Genomic DNA, 24811 nt, shown 5'->3' with positions numbered 1-24811 from the left:
AGCAATTCCGGCAGCGAACGATCAGAGAGCGTTTCCGGGACACCCATCAGGCGCAGGTTCGAGCGACGGGACCGGTTCTCCAGGTCGTCCAACTTGTCAGCTTGGGCTCGAACCTGCGCCTGCAATGCAAGGAGGTCAGTATTCTGGGCGTTACCTGCGTCCTCCAAGGAGGAAACCCGCTGCTCCAGCTCTGTTGTACGAGCCGACGCTGTTTCCAGTAGCGTCTCGATGTTAGCTATCTGCGCCGTTAACACCTCCAATTTCGGGCCCAAGACCTGGGCAAGGGCCTCCTTTATATCGCCCAACGCGGCTTCTGTAAGGCTCGATACCGCCGCCGCGGGGCTCGCCACCATCTTGGGGTCACCAGGCCGCACCCGATCTCGGTCTTTGCGCGCCGATTTTGCCTGCATTAGATCCCGGGACCGTGTCAAATACTTTTCCATGCACTAGCGCTGGCCCAATCTGTGGCGGGCGCGCAACGAGGGGGGTTCAAATGTCCGTTTTCGGCGAAAAGTCGGCAGGGCAGCCCCGGAGCGAGCGAGGAGACGTCTTCACGCGCTCATGACACCACGTGACCTCCTCGAATGCCACATCTTTAAATGTAGATGGAATCCACTCACCTGTCAAACGAACTAAAATCTTGGCATAACTTAAGAGGGAACGTACTGACATAGCATTTCTACAAGAGACCCACTTGATTCCCAGTGAACATGCTAAGCTCAGGAGGGATTAGGTGGGGCATGCTTCTTTTACAGCTCGTAAATGTGGGGTGGCCATTCTTGTCAACAATCATGTTTTTCGTACAGATGGGTGGGAGGGGGTGCCAAAAAATGATGGGCCCCTGGTGTCACATATGCTAGGTACGCCACTGGTAAGACCTAGTAAATGGGGATGTTCCCCCAACTAGTCTTCGGGTCTCTGCGCATACAATTTTTCAACCGTATAACTACATCTTTTGAAAAAGTTATTGTGCATGATATCACTGGGTTTCAATTATCTTGGGCTACGCCACGTCTAGACACTTGCATTTTGTGGACTTGCTATTAAGGGGCTCCAGAAGGGATTTCTTTGCTGCCACCCAGACCCCTGGCGGTTCCACACCACAAAACTGGCATGATATGGGGGTAGAACAGCATCCATCCCAATCGATTCTGAGCCAAATCAAGCAGTTTTGAGACAGATGGAGGCTTTAGAAAAAAAAGATTGTTTAAAATTTAAGATGGCTGCCGTCAGCAAATTTGTGCCATAAATGGGCCTTGGGGGCTCCCCTAAAGTTTAAAAAAACTCAGGGCAAGAGGTTTTGGAGGTAGGGGATCCTAACTCTGGCCCCAGAAAGCCTCAAAAATCTAATTTTTTGACACCCCCCCCCTTCGATTTTCCCTATACAGAATAATGGAATATACTCACTATGCTGTGCTGCTGATGCCTGACTGAAAGGAGATTTTCTTTCTCAAACCCTTTCCAGAATGGATCCAAACTGGAGATCTTTGAGCTGTCATTCGGACTGGACATGAAAGAGACCTCAACCCCCACAAATATTTGCACTGCAATGGGGAGAGTAAAAAATGCAGCCAGCTCCCTGAAGCCCAAAGAGACTCACATACGGTCCACCACAGTCTATGATCAAATCTCTGATAAATCAGAAGACAAGCTAGCTCCCAGGGGAAAGGTCCCCGAGCTTCCAAAATGCACCAAGCAGGCTAGCTTAACAGTTACATCTGGGGTAGCCCTGTGAGCAGCAGACCATCCATGAGGAATCTGAGACCTCTCCCAGGCGGAGCTGCCCCAAATTGGGGACCTCTAAATACCAAAGCCTTCCAAAATGGATAAAAAAAATATTCCAGAATAATATAAACCAAATGGAGCAGATCAGAAAACACCTTCTCAGTTTGCTTGTAGAAGGAAAAACTGAAGGTGGTACTATACTCCACTGGTAAAGGAGGAGGAGTTGAAAGATGTGATTTAAATCCTTCTGCAACAGTTTGTGCCTAGAGGATATTTAAGTACAGTACAGCCTCTTATGTTTATGTATCAGAATCAAGAATTATGAGAGCAAACAGAGACAGAAAGAACCAAAGAAAGGCAAATATGAACAGTTTCCCTCCTGCATAGTAAAAATTCAAGAATCTTCCAAGCAAAAGTCATTTGATACCCATTCACCAAATAGAAGCACACACCACCAATCCTTACATTCAATATATTTAATTTTCCTCCAATATCGTGTAAGATTCTTTGAAGCATGCACATACTGGTACTATGTCAAGCTATTTTCAACTAGTGTACATCAAGCATAGCTGTAACCCTAAAAACTGCACTGTTCATACAAAGTTACTTTCCGTCTAAAAATTTTTTTTAAATGTTGACAAAAATTTGTCTACCTATTAGTCGCAGGATAGTTTGGGTCAGCGCTAGCATTCCAGAATTAAGAAGAAGATTCAAACTGTTTGCTCCATGTTGTAGGGTCAGCATATTCAGCATTACCATCAGGAAACGTGCTTGTGGAATGGTACCCAGGCTTGGTCCTGCAGAATTCTCATTGGTAATTGTTTGCAAAGGAACAGGTTGAATACCTAGTTAGAGATTAGAATATATTTTAAAAAATTGATCGATTTTAAATTATACACACATATAAAATGTCTTCTGATGTAGTTTACTCAAAGATTAACAATTTCACTGTTCTGCTTAACAGGTCTCACAGCACTTTGCAAGTGAGAGACAGTGGTGTAGGGCAAGAAAAAATGGAGGGAAAAGAGATTAGATTCTTACCTTGCTAATATATTTTCCAGTAGATAGGTGTGTCATTCTGGACAAACAGGTAATCTCCCCATGGCCGCAAGCCTTTGCAGAAGGAATGCTCTCTGCATTTTTCTGTATCCCTCCTTCTTCACTGAGATCTCTACTGCCACCTACAGTTAGTCCCCAAGCAAGCAAGAGCTCAACCAAAATTAGGTGAAGTAGGGATATGGGAAAATGTTCCCAACTAATAAGTCTGTTCTGCTCAAACAAAGTAACACAGGAACTATGAACATTCAAACAGAGTAAGAAACATGCCAGTAATAATGTTTTCTTTTAATCCCCTGCTTTATCAGATATGTTTTTTATTAAATTTATTATAAACTGCCTAGCTGTAATGATACGTATAAATCAAAGACCTAAGCTGTATATACATTCCACAAGCTGTTTTTTAGTCTTAAGCAATAGCCTCAGCCCCACCACTCCGCCGCTATGTTAATTTACCATTGCGGGAAGAATTACGTGAGAGCTCATCATTGGCTGATTGTACTAATATATATTTTTTTTTTTTTTTTTATATTATTTCTTTATTCGATTTTCAAAAATACAATTCAAGATTAACTTGTACAGAAAGCTGTTAAGTCAAAAAAAATTTTTTCACAATAATACTATAAATTCAAAGATACTTAATTAAACTTAATTCAGCTCAAGTCCACATAAGATCCAAAATGTTATTATGAACGGAGAGAAACAAGAAATTATTATTAAGGAAAATAATGCTAGTCAGCTAGTGAGGACATCAAATTTTCTATACTCCTTCTTTCTTTTCCTTCTCGAGCCGAGAAAGAGATAGGAAGGATGTCAGCTGGTAAGGCTCAAAGAAAACATATTTTTGAGATTTATATTGTATAACGCATTTACAAGGATATCGTAGGAAAAATGTTGCTCCAAGAGCTATAATTCCCGGTTTTAACATAAGAAACTCTTTTCTTCGCCTTTGTGTGTCTCTAGCTAAGTCTGGAAACATTTGTATTTTAAGTCCCATAAATTCTTTCGCTCTATTTTTAAAGAAAAGTCTCAAAATCCAATTCTTGTCCATTGTTAGAGCTAAAGTTGCCACTAATGTTGAGGGAGTAGCCATTTCTCTATCTGATAATTCCAATAATGCCGATACATCCATTGGTCCTTGGCTTTCTTCCTGTTGCTGAATTTGATTTTTCTTGGGAAGATAGTACACCTGTGTAAATGGAGGTAATGAACCCTCAAGAACATCTAATATTTCCGTCAGGTATCGTTTTAACATCTCACGCGGAGTGATGGTTGTAATTCGTGGAAAATTAATCAGTCTGATATTGTTGGCTCTTGAAAAATTTTCAAATGACTCAATCTTCCTTCTCAAATTTACATTGTCCTTAATTAAAGTCTCTTGAAGCTGTTTGGAAGATTTTAATTCACTTTTGATAGTATCCAAAGATATATTAGAGTCAGCAATATCTTGTTTTATTGAGGAAATTTCTTTTTCTTGATCTTTCATTTTCCCCTCCACTTGCACTTGTTGAATATTAGTTATTTTTACCATATTAGCCACCAAGTCCCACAAGGCATCTAAAGTAACTTCTTGGGGCTTAACTATAGTAGGAAATTGTAAATGAGTAATCAAAAGTTTTTGCTCACCAGTCGACCGCTCTCCTCCACTTCCCTCCGCCAGAGTAGGTCCAGTTTCAGTTGTTACTGCAGCCCCGTCCGTGTTCAGGCTCTCCTGCAAAGCTTGTGAGCCTGAAACGGCTTCCTCAACACCGCTCCGCGCAGCCTCCGGGGGGGAGCCCATCCCAACTTCCGGTAGGCTCTCGACCCCTGGGGAGCTGGTTGCTCGGGGGTGCATAGGAGGAGGTCTTACGTCGGGACTCAGCGTGGTCTCAAAACTTCGGTGAGACACCTCTATTCCGTTCACATGAGGTGTCTCTAACCGCAAATCTCCCGACGTCGTCATGGTGCCCTGGAATCGCCGAAACAGCGCTTCAATATTTCCGGAGGTAGGTGTTCCGGAGCGCAGGGAGGCCCCACCAGTGCTCTTTCCTCTTCTTTTCGGCATGTTAAGAACAAATTAGAGCTCAAAGAGGAGCTCAGAAATCTTCAATTTGGCGTCTGTTCGGCGACCTGCTTTAGCGACTTGCATCCGCAGCCATCTTGGATCTGGCTCTTCTATCCGCCTTACCATTTGCTGATTGGCTGATTGTACTAATATTTTAATGAAATTTGCTTGTTTTTTAAAAAAACTTTCTTAATTTCTTGCATTCTTACACTTGAATTGTCGGATGACATGGGCGGTCATGGGAGACCCTTGATAAAGCACTTTTTAGTGCGAAACATGGCATGTCGGGTTTGACTCCCGGAAGTTGGCTCAGCAATAAAAAAAAGCTAAGTACATTAGTATAGTAAAATATTTATTTAGAAATTAAGAAAGTTTTTTAAAATACAAGCAAATTTCATTAAAATATTAGTACAATCAGCCAATGATGAGCTCTCATGTAATTCTTCCCGCAATGGTAAATTAACATAGCGGCGGAGTGGTGGGGCTGAGGCTATTGCTTAAGACTAAAAAACAGCTTGTGGAATGTATATACAGCTTAGGTCTTTGATTTATACGTGTTGTATTGACCAAAGCTAAAACAACTAAAAAAATAAGCCATATTTTGAAAGCTAGCTGTAATGATAGGCAGTATATCAAATAAATAATAAACATGAAACGAAGTATTAAAGGAGCTCAAAAAGTAACCCAAAGTATACTAGTAATAGACTACTCTTCATGTCCCAAAGGGCTAATTGGCCTCCAAGAACATAATTAAGAGACTGCCACCACCATCATCACTTTGGTGAATGTACAGGGAGCTGTCTTCAGGTCAAAGGGCAGGGCCGACAACTGGTAATGCTGATCCAGAACATGAAACCTTAGGAACTTTCTGTGGTCCGGGAAAATTGGAATATGCAAGTAGGCCTCCATCATATCTGGAGAGGATATGACAAATCAAACGGTCTTTATGCGAAAACGTGAGACTCCAAGCACTGCATTTACGTGAGTAAGGTCCAGAATGGGTCTCCAATCATTGGATCATTTGTTTGGAACAATAAAGTATATGGAGTATCTGCCCGAGCTTTCAGACGGCACAGGCTCTATGGCCTGAATGTCTAACAACCTTCTCACACTAGCTTGCACTCAGATCACTTTTTCCGGATGCCCTATGGGAAACTCCACAACCCAATCTGTTAAAGGCTGAGCAAATTCCAGCTTTTATCCACTCTGGATGATATCCAGAAGCCAGAGGTCGGAAGAAATTCAAACTCATGTTTGTGCAAAATCTAAGTCGGCCCCCAATCTTGAGAGAGGCCACACCTGATCTGGTGTCATTGCGACTTCTTGAAGCAGGTAGCAGCTTGGGCTGAGGACTGGTTGCGTCTAGACCTGGAAAATCTATGCCTATAACTCTCGGAGAATCTCTGGGATATAGCTCCAGAATGTTCTGGGCCTGCTGTCAATGAGATCAAGTTTCAAGTTTGTATTAAAATTTTATTGTCACTTATACAATTTCTAAGTGAAATACAAGTTAAAATATATAGGGAAAACAAAAACAAAATTATAAGAAGATAAAAACAACATCATTAACAGAGAAATTAAAAAGAATTTAAGATAAAACATCAAATAAATGGCATACTAATAGACAACAATATTTGACAGACAAACATGAAACAAAAGGAAGCTGGGTTGGAACTACAAATTGTATAGGAAAGAAAGCCAAATAAGGAACAAACAAAAGGAAAGGGAACATTGCTACTTGTTTCTTTGGGGGAATTTGAAGAATGATATGAACGATTAGATCATATGTTGAAGGCTTCTTTGAATAGATAACTCTTCAGTAGGCCCTTGATACGGTCAAGGTTGCTCTCCTCCCTTACAAAAGCTGGTAGGGTATTCCAAAGTTGCGGGGCCCCTACTGAAAAAATGTTGTGCTTTTTTGTTCCTATTATGCAAAGGGAGGGGACTGTAAGCAATTTGTGGTCAGATGATCTAAGAGTCTGGGATGGCTCATATAGAATGAGATATTTATCAATGAATTTTGGTTATTTTGATTGAATTGTTTTAAACGTTATTAATGAAATTGTATAAGAAATTTTTTGATTGATTGGCAGCCAATGGGCATTCCGAAGTAAAGAGGTTACATGGTCAAATTTCCTAGTTTCTAGTCCTAGTCCTTTCCTGAGCAACAACTGCCCTTTGAAAGGGAGTCTGTTAAGAGCTGATTTGGACGTGGAATCACCAGCCCATTGCCGGATCCATAACTTCCTTTAGGCAGAAATTGAGTAAACTGATGATTTACTCAAGACATGAACTATGTTGTAGAAAGCATCTGCCAAATAATCAACTCCTGATAAAAGGAGCTGGAGCTCATTGCCCTAGTGATCTAACGTTCACAGCCTAGAAAGACAGGCATGGGTCACAAAAGATACCACAGAGGCCGCCTTGACTCCCAAAGATAACGCCTAAAGTCTCTTAAGGACTATGTCTATTTGGCGAGCTCGCATAAACTTGAGCACCTCATTCAGGAGAAACGAAGCGGTGGCCTGACAATAATCTACTAAAACTCATACACCATCGCCATGACAGACTCAAGCTCACAACGCAACCTAGAATACATCACCTGCACGCTCGAAAGCGAGCTAAACCCCACACACAAGAACGGAATCCTCCTACTCTACAGACCACCTAGTACTAATTCAGACTCCATCACAAAAATGATGGAAATAATAACGAACCTCACTTTCCAACATGACAAACTAATCATACTCAGTGATAACAAACTACCCCTTGAATCTGCAGAAAATAAAGAAGTCACTAAACTCAAGACTCTACTTGAGGACTGCCAAATCACAATCACACCTTCAGGCCCCACCCATGAAAAAGGCTATACCCTAGACCTGTTTGCATCCTCTCCCCATAACATAGTCAATGGGGCCAAATAGTCCTCAGTCCCATGGACAGATCACTATCTCCTAGAATTCTGCCTTAACTTAACTGACATAGACCAGAATTCCAAAGTCACCAAAGACACAAGCCTAATCCGCAGGAAAACAAGACCTGATTTCTTCTGGAAAATAGTGTCAAAATCACTCCCCTCCCCCTCGAATACCACCTCAATGATACTCAATTGAAACAAAATCATATCCAAAACCCTAGATACTGTATCCCTCCTCCACCCACACAAATAAAATCAAACCGAATTTTGCTCTGGTTTACGGAGCCCTTAAGACTAGACAAACAACTATGCAGACGTCTAGAGAGGAAATGGAGGAAAAACAAGACACCAGAACACAATGGAGAGCAGCCATAAATAAATATAAGGACAATATATCCGAAACAAAGAAAAATTACTACACCAGAAGTATAGGAAGCAACACAACCGACAACAAAAAACTGTTCCATCTAATACAACTGACATCCCCCCCAAACCAAGAATCTGCAACCTTCTCTAATAAAATCTCAGCCCAAGAACTTGCAGATTTCTTCCTCAACAAAGTCAAGTTGGTCCAATCGGAACAAATTCTTCCCAAAACAACTATATGGAATACTCTAAATCCATAAAAATAGACCAGATCTGGTTCTCATTCATTAACCTATCCATCCACAACACCAATAAGCTAATATCAGAGCTAGCCATATGAAGCAGCACCCTGGACAACTGTCCTCCATGCTTTCTTTCAGCTGCTCTGCATCATATTATCAACTGCCTCACCAACCTTTTAAATAGTTTCTTGAACCAAGGACACCTACCCAAAGAAATGGGAAAAATAGCTTTAACCCCTATACCGAAAATAGCCCAAGCAGACCTCTCCATAGCATCTAACTACAGACCAATTGCTGGCATTCCAGTCCTCACTAAAATCCTTGAGTCCCATGTCAGCAAGCAGCTAACCTCTTACATAGAGCAACACTCCTGCATTCATGCATCCCAATTCGGCTTCTGAAAAAAGCTCAGCATTGAGCTTCTCATTATATTGAGGAGAGTGTGGCGCAGTGGTTGAAGCTACAGCCTCAGCACCCTGGGGTTGTGGGTTCAAACCCCGCACTGCTCCTTGTGACCCTGGGCAAGTCACTTAATCCTCCATAGCCCCAGGTACGTTAGAAAGATTGTGAGCCCACCGGGACAGATAGGGAAAATGCTTGAGTACCTGATTTGTAAAACCGCTTAGAAAACCTTAATAGGCGGTATATAAAATCCTAATAAACTTAACTTAAACTTAAAACTATCACTAATCACAAAAATCAAACAGTTGCTAAGTTTGGGTCATCAGTCAATATTACTCCAATTTGATATCTCCGCAGCCTTCGACTCAGTGGACCACCAATAAATAATAATAATAATTTTATTCTTAAATACCGCCAAAGCCATATAAGTTTGAGGTGGTTTACAGCAAGAGGCCACTGGACAATCAGTGAAGAGATTACAATCAAATATCAGCAATACAATCTTACATAATAAGAATTATGAAAGCTAAAAGGTTCATAGGGTTACAGGATTGAATAAAAAGTGGTGAGTAGATCTTAGTTAACAAATTGATTGAACAGGACTTGTTTTTAATAGTTTTCTAAAATTGAAGTAGGATGAAGAGTGCGCAAAAATGTTACTAAGCCAGTCGTTCCATTTGCCTGCATGTTTTTTTTTAAGGAACCCAAGTAAATAATATTGCAATAATCAAGCAAGGATGGATGATTGAACCAGTAAGCGGAAGGATGGTGTATCAAAGTATTTTCTGATGGTTCTGAGTTTCCATAGAACCGAAAAGCATTTTTTAACTAGTAAGTCTGTGTGTTAAGGACCTGGTCCTATGCCTTAAGTAGTTCTGAGTAGGGCCAGTTTAGTTTATCTGGGCAGGTAACAGTGAGCAAACATGAAATAAAAAAATTCAGCTATTACACTTTCTCACATTGCATCAGGATTAACTAGCTAGAAAGAAAAGAAAAACTGTTGACAGATAAGGCCTGATCCAAGAGCAAGTGAGAATGTGGATTAGTAGCTATAAATTAATAAATGAAAATTGGATAATCTGGAATAAAATGATCAGAAATACAAAAAGTTTAAAAACAGGGACTTTAAGTTACCATATGGATTTGATATATGTCATGTGCTTGACGGATATAGGGAGGCAAGCTAAGACATTTTTGTGATTGATGACTACCATATCAAATGTACTCCAGATGGGAAGCTTAAGTTTCTTATAGAGTTTCTTTGTGTTAGAGTGACCAGCCTGAACTAGGCCAATTCTCAGGGAAATGTAGGCAGACAGGAGTTGGCTTTTGACCTGGTATCCACATACCAGGGGGCCCTAGGTTTACCATGACTTGAGTTTGCTAAGGACAAATCTAAACCACATGTGTATCATGGTATGAATTGATCCAAAGTTAAGTATCAGAAAGTTAGGAAAAATTACATAATAGAAATTTTCTTAGGTAGCTATAGGAATATATGTTAACAACCAATATAGATTAGATAGGAATATATGTTATTTTGATTTTCGTATATCTGAAATCCTGAAGAGATCCTGATAAGGCAACAGATGGTGTTTGACCTCTGACTTGAGCAACTTTTTTTTCTACATAGAATTTTGATGGGAGGGGTACCTGCTCTTTCCATCTTTTCTTTGTGCAGTCTTGTGAGACAAAGATCTCAGAATAGAAAAGAACACTGACATTTACAGGAAAGAATATAGAATCTGAGGAGTTTTGTAAGTGTATTATAATATTGATCTACTAGTCTTTAAGACCGTTACATTAACGGGTGCTAGAACATATGTGTGTGTGTCTGTCTTTATTTCTTTCTCTCTCTCCTTAGTCGCTTTTTTTCTTTCTGCCTTTCTTTTTCCTTGGCTGTCCATCATCACCCCTTGCCTGCTCCCCCTGTCCATTTTCCCTTCCTTTTACCCTCCCTGTGTCCACCACCACCCCTTCACTGCTCTCCTTATGCAGCAGCAGCCCTTCTCCCTTGTTTTACCTCCCCCCTGTCCAGCAGCACCTGTTTCCTTCTCCCCCTGTCCAACATTAGTCCTCCGTTCCTTTTTCTTCAGCCCCCCTGTCCATCAGCATCTCTTTCGTTCTCCCCCTGTCCAACGGGTGCTAGAGTAGACTGTTTTTTTTTTCCTTTCTCTCTCTGTGCTTGGATGCTGTCTGTCTGTCTGTCATTCTTTCTGTTTGTGTGTCTGCCTTGTGCCCTGCCTGCCTGTATTTCTCCATTGTGTCATGCCTGCCTATCTCTTGGTGTGTGCCCCCAGCACACCCTTCCCCCCAAAACAGCCCCGTTTTCCAATGCCCCTGCCCCCTTTTGTGCCATGCCTGCCTGCTCCGTGGCCCCCTTCTGTTTCCCCCCTATGATTGCTGCTGGCCCAGCAAACCCCTCACCTCAAAGCAGCCCCCTTTCCCTCTCCCCTTGTTGAGCCATGTCTGCCTGCTCTGTGATCCCCTGCTCATGATTGCTGTGTGCCCCCAGCACACCCCTACCCCCAAAGCAGCCCCTTTCCCTCTCCCCCTGTTTGCCTGCCATGCCTGCCTGCTCCCTGTGCATCAGCATCAGCATTTCCCTCCCCTTCACCTGTTCCTTCGTAGCAGCATGCAGATAAAACGGCTCCCTTAGTTATTTGCTGGTTTTTTGTTTTTTTTTTAGTTTAAAGATGCCGACGCGGCTCCTCTCACGATCCCGCCTGCGTCGGAAGCCTTCTCTGACACAGGCCGGGATCGTGAGAGGAGCCATGGCGGCAGCGTTAAACTTTAAAAAAAATCGAACAAAGAACTAAGGGAGCCGTTTTAAAAGCCGCCGCCGCGGCTTAAGGGACAGGATTGTACAGCTGGACTTGCTCCTGGGCCTGCGTCTGCCCTCCTCCGACAGCCGGCTCCCTCGAAGCCCTCCTCCCCCCCCCCTTTCCCTTCCCGCGGTAACTAAGGGAGCAGTTTTCAAAGCCGCTGCGGCTTAAGGGACAGGATTGTACAGCTGGACTTGATCCTGGGCCCGCGTCTGCCCTCCTCCGACAGCCGGCTCCCTCGAAGCCCTCCTCCCCTCCCCCTTTCCCTTCCCGCGGTCCGTTTGGCTGCGGTCCGGCCTGTGGAGGCGATTGACTGGTGACGTACAACCCGCGCATGCACACTAAAAAAAACGGGACAGCTCAGGGAACACAATTTTTTTAGTGCGCATGCGCGTCTACCATTTTATTATATTAGATGTATTTCTTCTTTTTATAAAATATGTAAGCTTAATGTGAGAATGTAACTTTTTTAGACATAAGAATGTAATTTGTGACACGCCTATATGAAGCTAGCCTTATATGGGAATAAATAATGTAAACCAATTAGACTGCAGATGGATTGTAACGAAGGAATGTCGTCATTTAGGATATATATGGACGTGTAACTGGTAAAACGTTGGAATTTTTTATGAGCAAGGCCAGCTTTTGGCTTCTGTAATAATTCTCTGATGCAAATGATACTCAATTGATTTGCTAATCAATTAATTGAGTAATCTTATGATCTAATATTGATATCTAATAAAAAATAAGATTTTGGATTTTATTAAAATATTTTGCATCATTATTTTTTTCCATTTTCATTTTACAACCCTAGAAAGCTATAAGTACGCATGTGTGCAATTATCCTGATCAGTGTGCATTTAGAGTGAGGTGGCAGTCCAAGGTGACTCCCAGGATTTTAATGGAGTGGTCAATAGGGAAGTCCTGACCATTCAGGGAGATCAAGGAGTCTTTGATTTTGTCGTTAGGGCTTGCCAGGAAAAATTTAGTTTTGTCGGTGTTGAGCTTCAATTTGAATTTGGTCATCCATCGTTCGATTTCATTTAGAATGGATGATAGATGAATCTTTATCTCGGAGGTCAGAGAAGTAAGGGGAATAACAATGGTGATATTGTCAGCATAGATATAAAATTTAACCTTTAAGCTATGTAGTAGGTTCCCCAATGAGGCAAGGTAGATGTTGAACAATGTGAGGGAAAGAGGAGAGCCCTGCGGGACTCTGCAAGAGTTAACCCAACTAAAGGATATTTTATTGTCACTGTAGACTTGATATGACCGTTTGCTCAGAAAACCCCGAAACCATTTTAATACGTTACCTGAAAGATCAATTGATTCCAGACAGGCAATCAGAATAGCATAGTCAACTAGATCGAAGGCACTACTTAAGTCTAGTTGCAGGATAAGAGCACTTGTACCCTGGCTGAATAAGGTATGGAGGAAGTCTAGAAGTGATGCCATGACAGTTTCAGTGCTGAATCCGGAACGAAAACCAGACTGATAGTCATGCAGTATGCTAAATTTGTCCAGATACAATACTAGATCCTGGTTGACCAGTCCTTCCATTAGCTTGACGAATAGGGGAGTGCTCGCAATTGGTCTGTAATTAGATGTCAGTTTGGTAGATTATCTAGGGTTTTTTACAATTGGGGTAATCAAAATCTGGCCTAGATCCTCAGGGAAAGTACCGGTTAGTAAGAGAGAGGAGAACCAGTTGTATAGCTTGGCTTTGAAAGAGATTGGAGCGACTTTCATAATATTTGGGGGGCAGCAATCTAATCTGCAGTAGGAAACGGCGTATTTTGCAAAATGTTTGGAGAATTGCTGCCAGGATAGTGTAGTGAAGTTATTCCATGCCATGTCTACCCTAGGGTCATCTTTGTGTTGGGCAAACGGGTAGTCCAAAAGGTTGGTTGAGGAGCCCGCTAGTTTGGATATCAAATTGATGATTTTGTTGTTGAAAAATTCAGCCAAGTCATCTGCAGATGGTGGGGAATCAAGGGTAGGACAGGATAAGGCCTGTATATCGTAGAGATTGTTGACTAATTCAAAGAGATTTCTACTATTGGTGTTCGGCGATCCAATTTTTTGAGCATAAAAGTTAGAGCGTTTCTTTATTATTATTTTTTTGTATTTGTTTAATTTTAGTCTCCAATTTGACCTCCCCACACTGTCCCCTGATTTCAACCATTGTCCTTCGAGTTTCTGTAAATCCCGTTTCATATTTCCTAACTTGGTATCGTACTAGCCATCCAGATTCTTATTTCTTATTTTTCTTAAGTTTAGTGGGGGCCATTTTGTTTAAAATTTGTGTACTCATGTTGGTCCAGGAATCTGCCAAGAAGGAGTCTGAGTCTGGGCTAGAAGATAGGTCATAGTGTGACCAGAATTCTATTTGGTTCATCATGCCTCTGCTAGCAACCATTTTTTTAGGTCTTTTTGTCACCTTGGGTTTGTGTGGGGGGGCATCTTACTTGCCAGTAGAAATTGAAACTGCATAAATGGTGGTCTGACCATAGCGAGTTGGTCCATATGGCTTTGTTCCAGTAAATCTTGGGATTGGCTGGTTCATTAGTGGAAAAAGTGACAAGATCTAGCTGGTGGCCTTTTTGGTGGGTCTTTTCTGGAGGCGGCACAAAGAAATCAAGTGAAGAAATGAAGGAAATTATATCTTTGGAGTCACCCTACTCTGTCTGCTCAAGGTGAATGTTTAGATCACCTGTCAGTAGGTTGTGTGGGCCTAGTGTAGAATTTGTGAGGAGGAATTCGTAGAAAATGTATTTGGCTGCTGGCCATTTCTTAGGAGGAATGTAGAATAAGGTGATTATTAGAGCGTCTTCTAACTGATCTGACCAGAGTTTACAGGATATGATTTTGAGGTCCGCTGAGGAGTTTGAGGCTAGGATTGTGGACTTGAAAGATTCTTTTAGGATGATGGCTAATCCTCCTCCTTTGCCTCTGCTTCTGGGTAGAGATAAAATTTTAAATCCCGGGAGCAGACAGTCGCATATAATAATGTTGTTGTCTGCTACCAAGTTTTTGTTAGAAGAACAAAATCGGGGTTGGCTTCTTCCAGCCAGTCTTTGACCAGCTGTGACTTATTCCTAATTGAATGTATGTTTAAGTAGAATCCGTGAAGAGTGTGATGGTAAGGAGCGTCGGTGGTTACAGAATAGGTAATCTTTCTCAGTTTCCGCTGTTTTTGTGAGGTGGATAGGACTGGGATTAGGAAGGGACCCCATTCTGAGCATTCGTATAGAGAAGGATTATCAGCTCTAAGATGGTCTGAGTTGGCTGGGCGAGATCTTATGAGTACTGGGATAGAGATAGCAAAAAATGAAGCAACTGACTTGCTTTTGTAGCAGATCAAATAGACAATGAGGGCCCAAATCAAACAATTGGTTAAGAGAGCCATCTTATATAGAGTGGTCCAAGAGACTGAGAGGCTTGAGAGAGGAGCTAGTAGATTAAGTCATGCAGGGAATGGGTAGGAATTGGCTGGAATAATCATGCAGATTTTTTATTTATTTTTTTTAGTGGAAAAGTCGTGCTAAAGGTTTAGCTAACCAAACTCTCAGAAATCGGTATAACAAGAACTTGTTCGCCGACTTCCTACAAAATCGTAAATACGTAGTCAAATGGCAAGAATCATACTTCAACCCTTGGAAGGCGTTGTGTGGCGTCCCACAAGGCTCCCCATTATCCCCAATCCTATTCAATTTATTCATGAGCTCACTAGGTCTTATCAAATTGGAAGATGAAACGGTACTATCGTATGCCGACAACATCCTCCTCCTCCTCAGTCCCATAACTAATAACCATCCTAATATTGCCAAAAAATTCTCAAACAATATAGATAAAATTCAAACCTGGGCAATGAACAACAAGCTGAAACTGAATGCCACTAAGACCAAAGCCTCACTCTTCCATCTGGCATCACTCTTAAAATGGAAAAATCCACCAAAGTACTAGGCTGCATTTTAGACGACACTCTCACAATGGAACCACAAATTTCTAACCTTCAGAAAAAGACCATCTACACTATGCATCAACTGCGACTCACAAGAACATACTTCCATCCATACTACTTTGCTGTGATCATTCAGATGATAGTCCTACCTCAACTGGACTATTGCAACTCCGCCTACCTTGGCATCAACACTTCTCTCATCCACAAACTACAACTCATCTAGAACACAGCAATTAGACTAATCTACAAATTAAAAAAATTTGACTCAATCACAATCTTCATCAGGCTCCCAATATCATCCCGAATAATTTTCAAATTATTCTACAACAGCTCCTATACGGAAGCTCAGCAGCCCCTCTCATCCAATTATTCTCTAATATTTGGTAAACATCAAAAAGAATCCTTAACAGAATCCAACTAAATCTATCATCCACAAAAAAACCTCCACTACAAGCGAATTTTCCACTCTATGCTAACTTATCTGGGTGTAAAAACCTGGAATGACCTACTAGAAGTTATCAGGACAGAGACAAAGTATACTGCATTCAGAAAAAAAGTCTGAAGACTTACCTCTTTGACAATTAACAATCTTAGTTTCTGTGTAACTCCCCCTACTTCTATGTCCCCTATCTTATTTTCTCCACACCCCTTCCCTACTACTTTCCCCCTTCCTCCTTGATCTGTCGCCTTGAGCCTGTATAGGTATGTGCAACACATAAATGGAAGATTAGATTAGGTGTGTTTTGTAGCCTGTGCAACCAAGAAATTCACCTTGGGCTGAGTAAACAGCTGATACCACTCCTGTGCCATGGAATTAGCCAAGTCATTACTCTCGTTACCTTGAGACACCCCTCTGGAGCATTCCACAGCTCTGAGACTAAGACAGTCAGGATGCCATGGAAACGTAGAAGACTGAACTCTCATACCACTCATTAGAGAGGAGGAGGTAGAAGGAACCGGCTGGGAGTCCAAATTTAGCTCCTGAAGGGATTTGGAAATGAAATCCAGTAGAGTTGCAGATTTGAATAAAAGCAGAACTGTGGGATCATTCGTCAGAACAAGAACCAGCATGGGCTCCAAAGAGGCAGACTGGAGCCCTGCATTCCGCAACAGGGAGGGTGCATCCTGAGACAATAAGGAAATAGTGAGAGACTCATCATCATCCATATCTTCATCCATAATCTCTCACATGCAGTAGACTGTGAAGCAGGAGCATTTTGGGAGATCTTGCCCCCATGACCGGTGCGCTTCCAGCCTGCACTGCAACAGGACAGCTCTCCTGAAAGGCTTTCCACATTAAATTAACAAATTCCAGGGAAAATGCTGAATCAGGCAAATCTGAGTCTCAAGAAGAGGACTCCATCTTGCATCGCTTGGGCACAGGCATATCCATGTCTTTCTGTGCAAAACAGCTACTGTTTGGGGCCCAGAAAAGAAAATGATGCTAACCAAAGGGCTTGCTACCCATTCTATGACTGAAAAGAGCAAAGGGGAGAATAAGCCTAGCACTCCCATCTCCCCCTCCTATGCAGTGTATGATGCAAGGAAACTCCTCCAGCACACATTTTGTGCCATTCTGACATGTACTGGGGTAATAGCCACAGGACTCCAATCCCACCAGTTTTGAGACATAATAAGATTTGAAGGTATAGAAGACTTTTGGAAAAAAAAAAGATTACTAAAATCAATATAGCCACCATCAGATTTTGGTGCCAAAAAATAGCAAAATGAAATAGCAAAACTGGCAATTTTAGGATTTAGGTGTGGGGGAATATATACAAACATGCAGAAATGTTCAAATTTGCAATTTACAGACCATCCCCCACCCCGCCCTACGATTAACTAAACAACTTTAACTCACTGTGACCTGTGCTGGCAATGTAGCTGGAAAGGAAAAGAAATTAGGGAGCTGCACAGGAGTGGAGGCAATGAGAATCCTGCTGAGTTCGCAGGGATCCTGCAGGGATGGATTGTCTTTGTTTGGGATCCTGCAGGAATGGTACTTTCTTCTGGCGCCGGGTCCTAGGTAGCCGCACTCACTCGCTCTTTTCAGGCTGATGGCAATGTTCCTTCACTCCTCCACGCTACCGACAGCTAACCCAGAAACTTTTCCTCTGATACAAAATGCATCAGAGGGAAGGCTTCCAGGTCAGCTGCCAGTAGTGTGGAGTGAAGAAACACTGCCATTGGCCTGAATAGAAAGGCTGGTAAGACTACACGGGCTCGAAGTGAGTAGTAACGGAGGGAAAGGGATGCTGCACACATTGGAAAGGGATGTTGGGAAGGAGGGATGCTGCATGGGCTAGGGCACGGTCAGCAACCTGCAGCTCTTCTCCCATGCCCTCCTCCCCCAAGCCTACTGAAGTATCTGGTGGTCCTTCGTGGCAGCCCAGCTTTTTCACTCTTGCCTCTTTATTGCTCCCTTCTAAAATTGCTGCAATGACCTCTTACGGTAACACAAGAAATACCGTGAGCACCTGCAAGAGATTGCGGCAGCCATGTTAGAAGGGAGAGCGAGGAGGGGAGCAGCCCAAATATGGCAGAGTGGGTGGGGGCAGGGGAATTGAAGGGTTTAGCTGACATGAGAGGGCCATGCTCCTGCCCCCAAGATCCTTCTGCTGTTACCAGTATCCAGGCAGACCCATGAGGGCAGGGGAAATCATAGGTTGAGAGAAAAAAAGGTTTGTGGCTGCGCGAGGGGACAGAGTCTTAGCTATGGGTTGGAGGAGAGGGATAAGAGGTAGAGACCTGCAAGGGGTTGGAGGGGAGAAATAGGGGAGGGAAGTAAAACTAGACCCTGGGGAGGGAAGAGAATGAGAGACCTGGAATATCTCAAACCCCCTTCTCTACCTATTCTCTTTGTAAATCTTGGGAGAATTGTTGGACATGATGGTGGAGAGGAGAAAGGGAGAAATATTGGATGTTGTGGTGGAGACAGAATGTTTGGACAGATGGAAAGGGATGCAAAAGGGAGGAATGCTGGACATGGTGGAGGGAATGAATTGAGAAACACAGCTGTTGAATCACTTTCCTTTCAGCATGTATTTAAGTTTAGGAAGCAGGATGTCAGCAGGGGCCAAGCCAGGAGAGTAAGGTATCTGGAGAAGAACTGTCATCACATTTTTTGCAGTTGTTCTTCAGGTCGTTGGTCATTAACCATGGAATAAACTTTGCTGCAACGCAAGACATCCCCAACTTCTGTTATAATGCTGTGGCATGAACCAATGGAGATGTTGCATTCCTGTCAATTCTCTAAAAGTTAAATCGCTAATTAGCATGCACAAGAACCCTCCATTTGATTAACATGATCATCATCAGTTGATATTGATGGTCTTCCAGTTCGCAAATTGTCTTTCACTAATTCATGACCACTTTTGAAGCGTGAAAACCATTCAAAACGCCTTCCACAATTCATTACATGTACCCCTATAAGCCACTTTCAATAATTCAGAAGTTTCTGTAGCCATCTTACCCAATTTAAAACAGAACTTCACGCTGTAGCACTGCTCATTGAGGTCGCACATGAAAAATAGCTGATCATTAAAACACACTTTCACAAAAACTGATACTTGAGACTGATACTGGAGACGAAAACAAAAATCAACAAAAGGGAAAAAGGAGGTTGCTCATGAGGATTCAAGTTACTAAATGCAACCTAGCACGTCTCAAAAGAACTTTCCATTGGTGCGCAATTCAAACTGTCCTGGAACTTTTTGAACAGACCTCATATATAGCAGAGGTCTTTGCATTGTGTTCAACAGAAAATAAAATGCATTGCTGGCTTTATTTCTCCAGTGTTGAAGTACTTGTTGATCCTTGCTGTGGCTGGTGGGGATTCCCTAGCATCACCAGCTGAGGACCTCCTCCATAGGTGGTCAGAACTTCCCTCCACCAAGTGTAGCAGTTGCTGGCAGCATCCCTGAGCCACGGAGGAGCCAGCTTTTGTGACTCAGGGATGCTGCTGCTGCTGCCTGCCAAGCTTGGCAAAGGGACCCCCAGCTACCTTCAAGTGACATAGTCCTCAGCTGGCATAGTTTGAGGGTCTTCATCAGCTGGAGTATTATATTTTATATTTACATTAGAAGCGCTGGCAGAGACCCATTTACGAAGTATGTAATCTTCCCAATTAATATTTCCAAATTAATAAAGTGTTTTTGCTTATTTGTAAATGGATCTCTACCAGAGCTGTTAATTCAGTCGCATAATTGAATGATTAACTGTGGACGGGCAGGATGAATTTGATTTCCAGCAGGGACGTGTTTGATTCCATTGAGGATGGGTTTTATTTCTATCTTAGCGCAACTCTCTAAAAGATATCACTGCCTCATCCAGAATGAATCTCCAATGCAGAATCTTTGGGTTAACAATCAGACTTGATGTCTGACTGAACCCCACAGACCAATGAATGTGCAAAGCTAAAAAAAAAAAAATGAGGGGGGGGAGGGCGAAAATGCAGTTGGCACCCTGTGAGACAATGCTGAGCATCCTATGGATGCCTGACAGCCTGTGTTCAAACCCCTGCCAAGTAGTAGGTAACACTAATGAAAGATTAGGTTCTTAACATTGTTAATCTTCTTTCTTGTAAATCGCACTTTATTCCGGGACGATTGGGATATAATAGAGCAGTCCCGAAGAATCAGGGTGGGACTGATGAGCCTGTTGCCAAAACAGAGGCACTAAAAGTGGCATCTCGCTTGGCTGCCATATCGATCCTGTAAAATTTGGTGAACGTAAGCAATGAGGACCAGGTAGCAGCCCTGGAAATCTCATCTAAAGAGATAGCCGATGACTCTGCGCCAGAAGATGAAATACCTCTCGTAGAAAGAGCCTGTCCCTTAAGAGGGGGTGGTGGAGGTGGGCTTTTACCCAGCAGCAACATTAGCCACGGAAATGGGCATACGGATCAATCTGGCAATATTGGCCTTGGAAGCCAGCCTGCCCTTGCAGGCAGGACCTGCCAGAACAAAAAGATCGAAAGCAAGACGAAAAACATTCATAACCTCCAGATACTGCAACAAGAGCTTGTGCATGTTCAAGGACCACAACACCCAGTCCTGCTCTCTTGAGCTGGAAGAAGCAAAAGTAGGAAACTGGACTTCTTGAATCACATGAAAAGTGGAATCTACTTTCAGAAGAAAAGGAGGAACAGTGTACAGCACCACACCGGAAACAGAGAAAACACAGAAAGAAATAAGATGGTTCCAAATAATTCAAAACACCGCTGTAAAAATTATTTCAAAAGCACGCAAATATGATCATGTCACCCCCCTCCTGATTAAAGCTCACTAACTTCCTATTGAGCATCAAATCACCTACAAAAATCGCCGGTCAACCAAAGTTCATTAACAGTCCACTGATCCCTCACACTATTCAACGAGCCTTACATTCCTCGAATCAAAATCTGTTGACTATCCCCTCATTAAGATGCATCAACACAATGAGATCCAATATTTTCTCAGTTACAGCTCCTACCCTCTGCAATTCGGTCCCCAATCATTTAAGAGAAATTACACATCCCTTGATAAATTCAAAGCTAACTTTAAAGCATTTCTTTTTAAAGATGCATACGATTTATAATCATCCTTTTAAGGATGTATTAAGGAAGTTTTTATACTTTCTTAAGCCAAGCCCCATTGGCTGATATATCTGCTTGTCCCCTTCCCTATTGTATTTTTCCTCTCCATTCTTTTTTTTTTTAATCTTTTATTTACATCAAAGCACAAACTTTGATAAAGAAATAGAAATAAAAATCCTCAAACAAAAAAACTTTGATCATGTCTTACATACTATATTACAGTCCACAAAAGGGAGAGGAGGAGAAAAAACCTATCATAACCAAGGGAAGTTGGAATTAAGAAAAAGGCAAAAGGGAATACAGAAACTGTTAACCAAATTTATGTTTGGCCAAATTCCTGGACATTGGTTTCATTATCTGGGTTCCTTGAAACTACTTTGCCTTCCAGGAAAAATTGTAATTGTTCAGGTTCATAAAAGACATAACGATTACTTTGATAGGAAATACAACATTTACATGGGAAGCATAGTTAGAAAGTAGCCCCCAAATTCAAAACCGATTGATGAAAGGTTAAAAACTTATTTCGTCAGGATTGTATCCATTTAGAGACATCAGGAAATATTGCTACTTTAGAGCCAAAACACTCAGCTTTTTCAGAATTGTTTCTTTGTCTTGGAGAAAGACAAATGTCACTAACAGCGTGACTCTGACGGTAATTTCTACTTGAGAGGATTCTAAGAATCCAGTAATATCCAATCTGGTTGGTTCTTCTGCCACTGCTTCTTCCTTGATAAGATTAAGGTAATACAGTTTCTGGAGTGGTGGCATATTTGTCTCTGAATATTTCAGAACAGAAGTAAAAAATAATTGAAACATTTCCTTAGGAGAATAAAGTCTAGAGACAGGAAAATTAAGAAGTCATAAATTAAGATTTCGATTTGCATTCTCTAGATTTTCTATCTTCCTAATTAGTATATTTCTGTCTCTTAACCGTTGACCAGTTTGTGTTTTAACTTCAGAAATTGATTTTTCAACTTGATCTATTCTAACTGACTGTTGCTGTATTTTCTCCTCCAAAGTTTTTATTTGTTTAGTAGAGTCAATAACAGGAACAATGAACAGGGACCATACCTGATGGAAGTTTTCAATGGCTCCCAAAGTGCGTCCATGTCCACAAAAGCAGGCTTCACAAATGGCTTTAGGGATGGAGTAGGAGAAATTTCTGAAGCTGAAGTCAAGTTCATGTTCTGTAGATCTTCAACATCTCCCGGTGCCATCTGAGAGCCTGATCCTCCACGCGAGAGCGTCTTCATTGAGACGCTCCTCTGAGATTCAAATCCTTTCGGGGTCAGAGGGGAAACCGGCAGTGCCGTTGGCGAAAAAACTCCCAACGCTTCCCGTTGCAATGTCGGACCACTCTGCATCCCTCCGGGGGGTGGAGGCGTCCCTGATCCCGCTAGGCTCAATGATATCTTGTCTTCCAAGACAGGGGTCTGCCCACCCCTGACTGCAAATAAGCACCGAGTAACAGTCACAGCAAAGGAGGTAATTGCTGTTGGCCACGGCGCTGAGGTAGCAGTGGAAGCAGGAGGAACTATCCTCTGCATCCCTCTCCTCTTCGGCATATCCTCAAAGGTAAATCCAACAGGCTGAAAGCCCTAATGTTGCTTTTTAAATACCAAGAGGGGGGAGTCTCCAACTATGTAACATTCTCCGTCACCATCTTGGTTATTTCCCCCTCCCCATTCTTTACTATTTATTTTATTTTAAGTATTTATATACCACTTAAAGCCTAAGTGGTTTACATTCAGGTACTCAAACATTTTCCTTATCTGTCCTGGGGGGCTCACAATCTATCTAATGTACCTGGGGCAACTGGGGATTAAGTGATTTGCCCAGGGTCACAAGGAGTGGCGTGGGATTTGAACCCCACAACCTCAGGGTGCTGAGGCTCTGGCTCTAACCACTGTGCCACAGCCCTGTTGGTTTTCTTGTTGCTGTATAGAAAATTTGTTATTAATGTCTTCTTTTAATAACACTTTGTAAAACCGCTTTGATATGGGTTTTCTTTTTTTTTTTTTTTTTTTAATAAATCTTTATTCATTATAAAACATGTGGAGGGGCATAATCGAAAGGAACGTCAAAGTCCATTTTTGTCTAAGTTGCAAGTTGTCCAAAGTAAAAAACAGCCTAGGACACATTTTCAAAAAATACATCCAAAATTTTTTTTTGTTTCGAAAATCATCTAATTATATGTCCTGCCGATTAGATCATCCAAGTCGCTAAATCGTCCATCTTTATACCACATTTTCGTCCAACTTTTCATCCAAGTCAAAAATGCCTAGAACAAGCACTGTTGGACCTGGGAGGGTTCTGCAAAGTGATGGACTAAACACCCAGACATGGCACCTAAATAGTGGGGTACCTTTCAGGGTACTGCTGTGAACTTTACAAAAAGAGTGTCACGTCTTCTCCTCACTACAGCTCCCTTATAGGTCATGGTGAGCCCTCCAAACCACCTCCAGAATCCCCTAGACCCACTTATCTACCACCCTAATAGCCCTTATGGCTGCAGGAGCCACTTATATGCCAGAAAAAAGGGTTTTGGGGGTGTATAGGGGAGTGCACATATTTAAGTATCAATGCAGTGATTACAGGGGCTTATGGGCATGGGTCTTCCTCTCGATGAGTCCCTAACCCACCCCCTTAAGCCGCCTCTGTGCTGGACGACTAGGCTTTCCTATGCCAGGCTGCCAGGTGATGATGGTCTGCAGGCTGAATTTTAAAGGTGTGATTACGATTTTTATGGGGTTGGGGGAGTCGGTGATCACTGGAGTAGTGTGTGGGGGTCTGTTTTATGTGTCTGCAGTGCTTATCTGGTGACTTTAGGTGGGTTTTTGTGACTTAGACCATGTTCCGTCCAAGTTCCTTCGATCCTGGGCTGTATAACTTTTGGTTATACATGTTGTACAACTAAGTCTAAGCCATCCCACGTCCCGCCTAACTCCCGCTCTCGATATTCCTCCTGAAACACCCTGTTTAGCTTTGGTCGTTCAGCGACACTATGAAGGCCTAAGTCGTTTAGAAATATGTCCAAAACCCGTATTTATTATCGGCACATGGACAATGTTTGTCCAAGTGCCGACTTAGGCCAGTTTTTGGATGTTTTTCTCTTTCGATTATGAGCCCCAAAATGCATATAAAAAATACAACAATTGGTACAATAAAACAGCACTTATTGTAGGGTCATGAAATAGTTAACTGTTGTTTAAAATATTGCTCTGGCCTATATAGCTGAAAACAGTGTACAATCTATTGACTTCATCTGCCTGAAATGTATGTCCCTGCCTTACCACATTGTAAGCTGAGTAGATAAGAGTATGAGCCATGATGCGCCCTGCCCTTCTGTACATGTAACATTTAGACCTGTAAGATTTAGACAAGCAGAGAAATGAGCTAGTTTCCTATAGGACTATAAGTTGTATCCCTGAACCTATCATAAGTGCTGGCTTAGGACCAATAATAATTGTAGAAAGTTATAGAAGTAACAAATGAAAATTGTAATTTTTGCATATATTAGTTTGCAAAAAGGGCATAAAAGTCTGTGTATTTCCTGTTTCTGACACTCTAGTAGGCAGGCTGTTAACTGCACTAGAGTCCGGCATGCTGTGAATAAACCTCTTGTACTTTCTTCACGCCTCTGACTTTGTGTGTCCAAGTCTTATTGGTAGTTCATATAACTACCAATAAGA

General features: G+C 42.1%; 1 protein-coding gene across 1 annotated transcript in view; it reads right to left on the bottom strand.

The window, feature by feature from the left end:
* Window positions 1-24811, bottom strand: part of HERC2 (HECT and RLD domain containing E3 ubiquitin protein ligase 2) — a 3346202-nt gene that overhangs the window by 2189732 nt on the left and 1131659 nt on the right. The window contains 1 exon segment of the mRNA XM_033948978.1: window positions 2379-2570. Coding sequence (XP_033804869.1) covers window positions 2379-2570 — 192 coding nt within the window.

The sequence above is a fragment of the Geotrypetes seraphini genome, chromosome 6 (genome assembly GCF_902459505.1).
Source record: "Geotrypetes seraphini chromosome 6, aGeoSer1.1, whole genome shotgun sequence".
Taxonomy (NCBI): Eukaryota; Metazoa; Chordata; class Amphibia; order Gymnophiona; family Dermophiidae; genus Geotrypetes; species Geotrypetes seraphini.
This window is presented reverse-complemented; position numbering and strand designations above follow the sequence as displayed.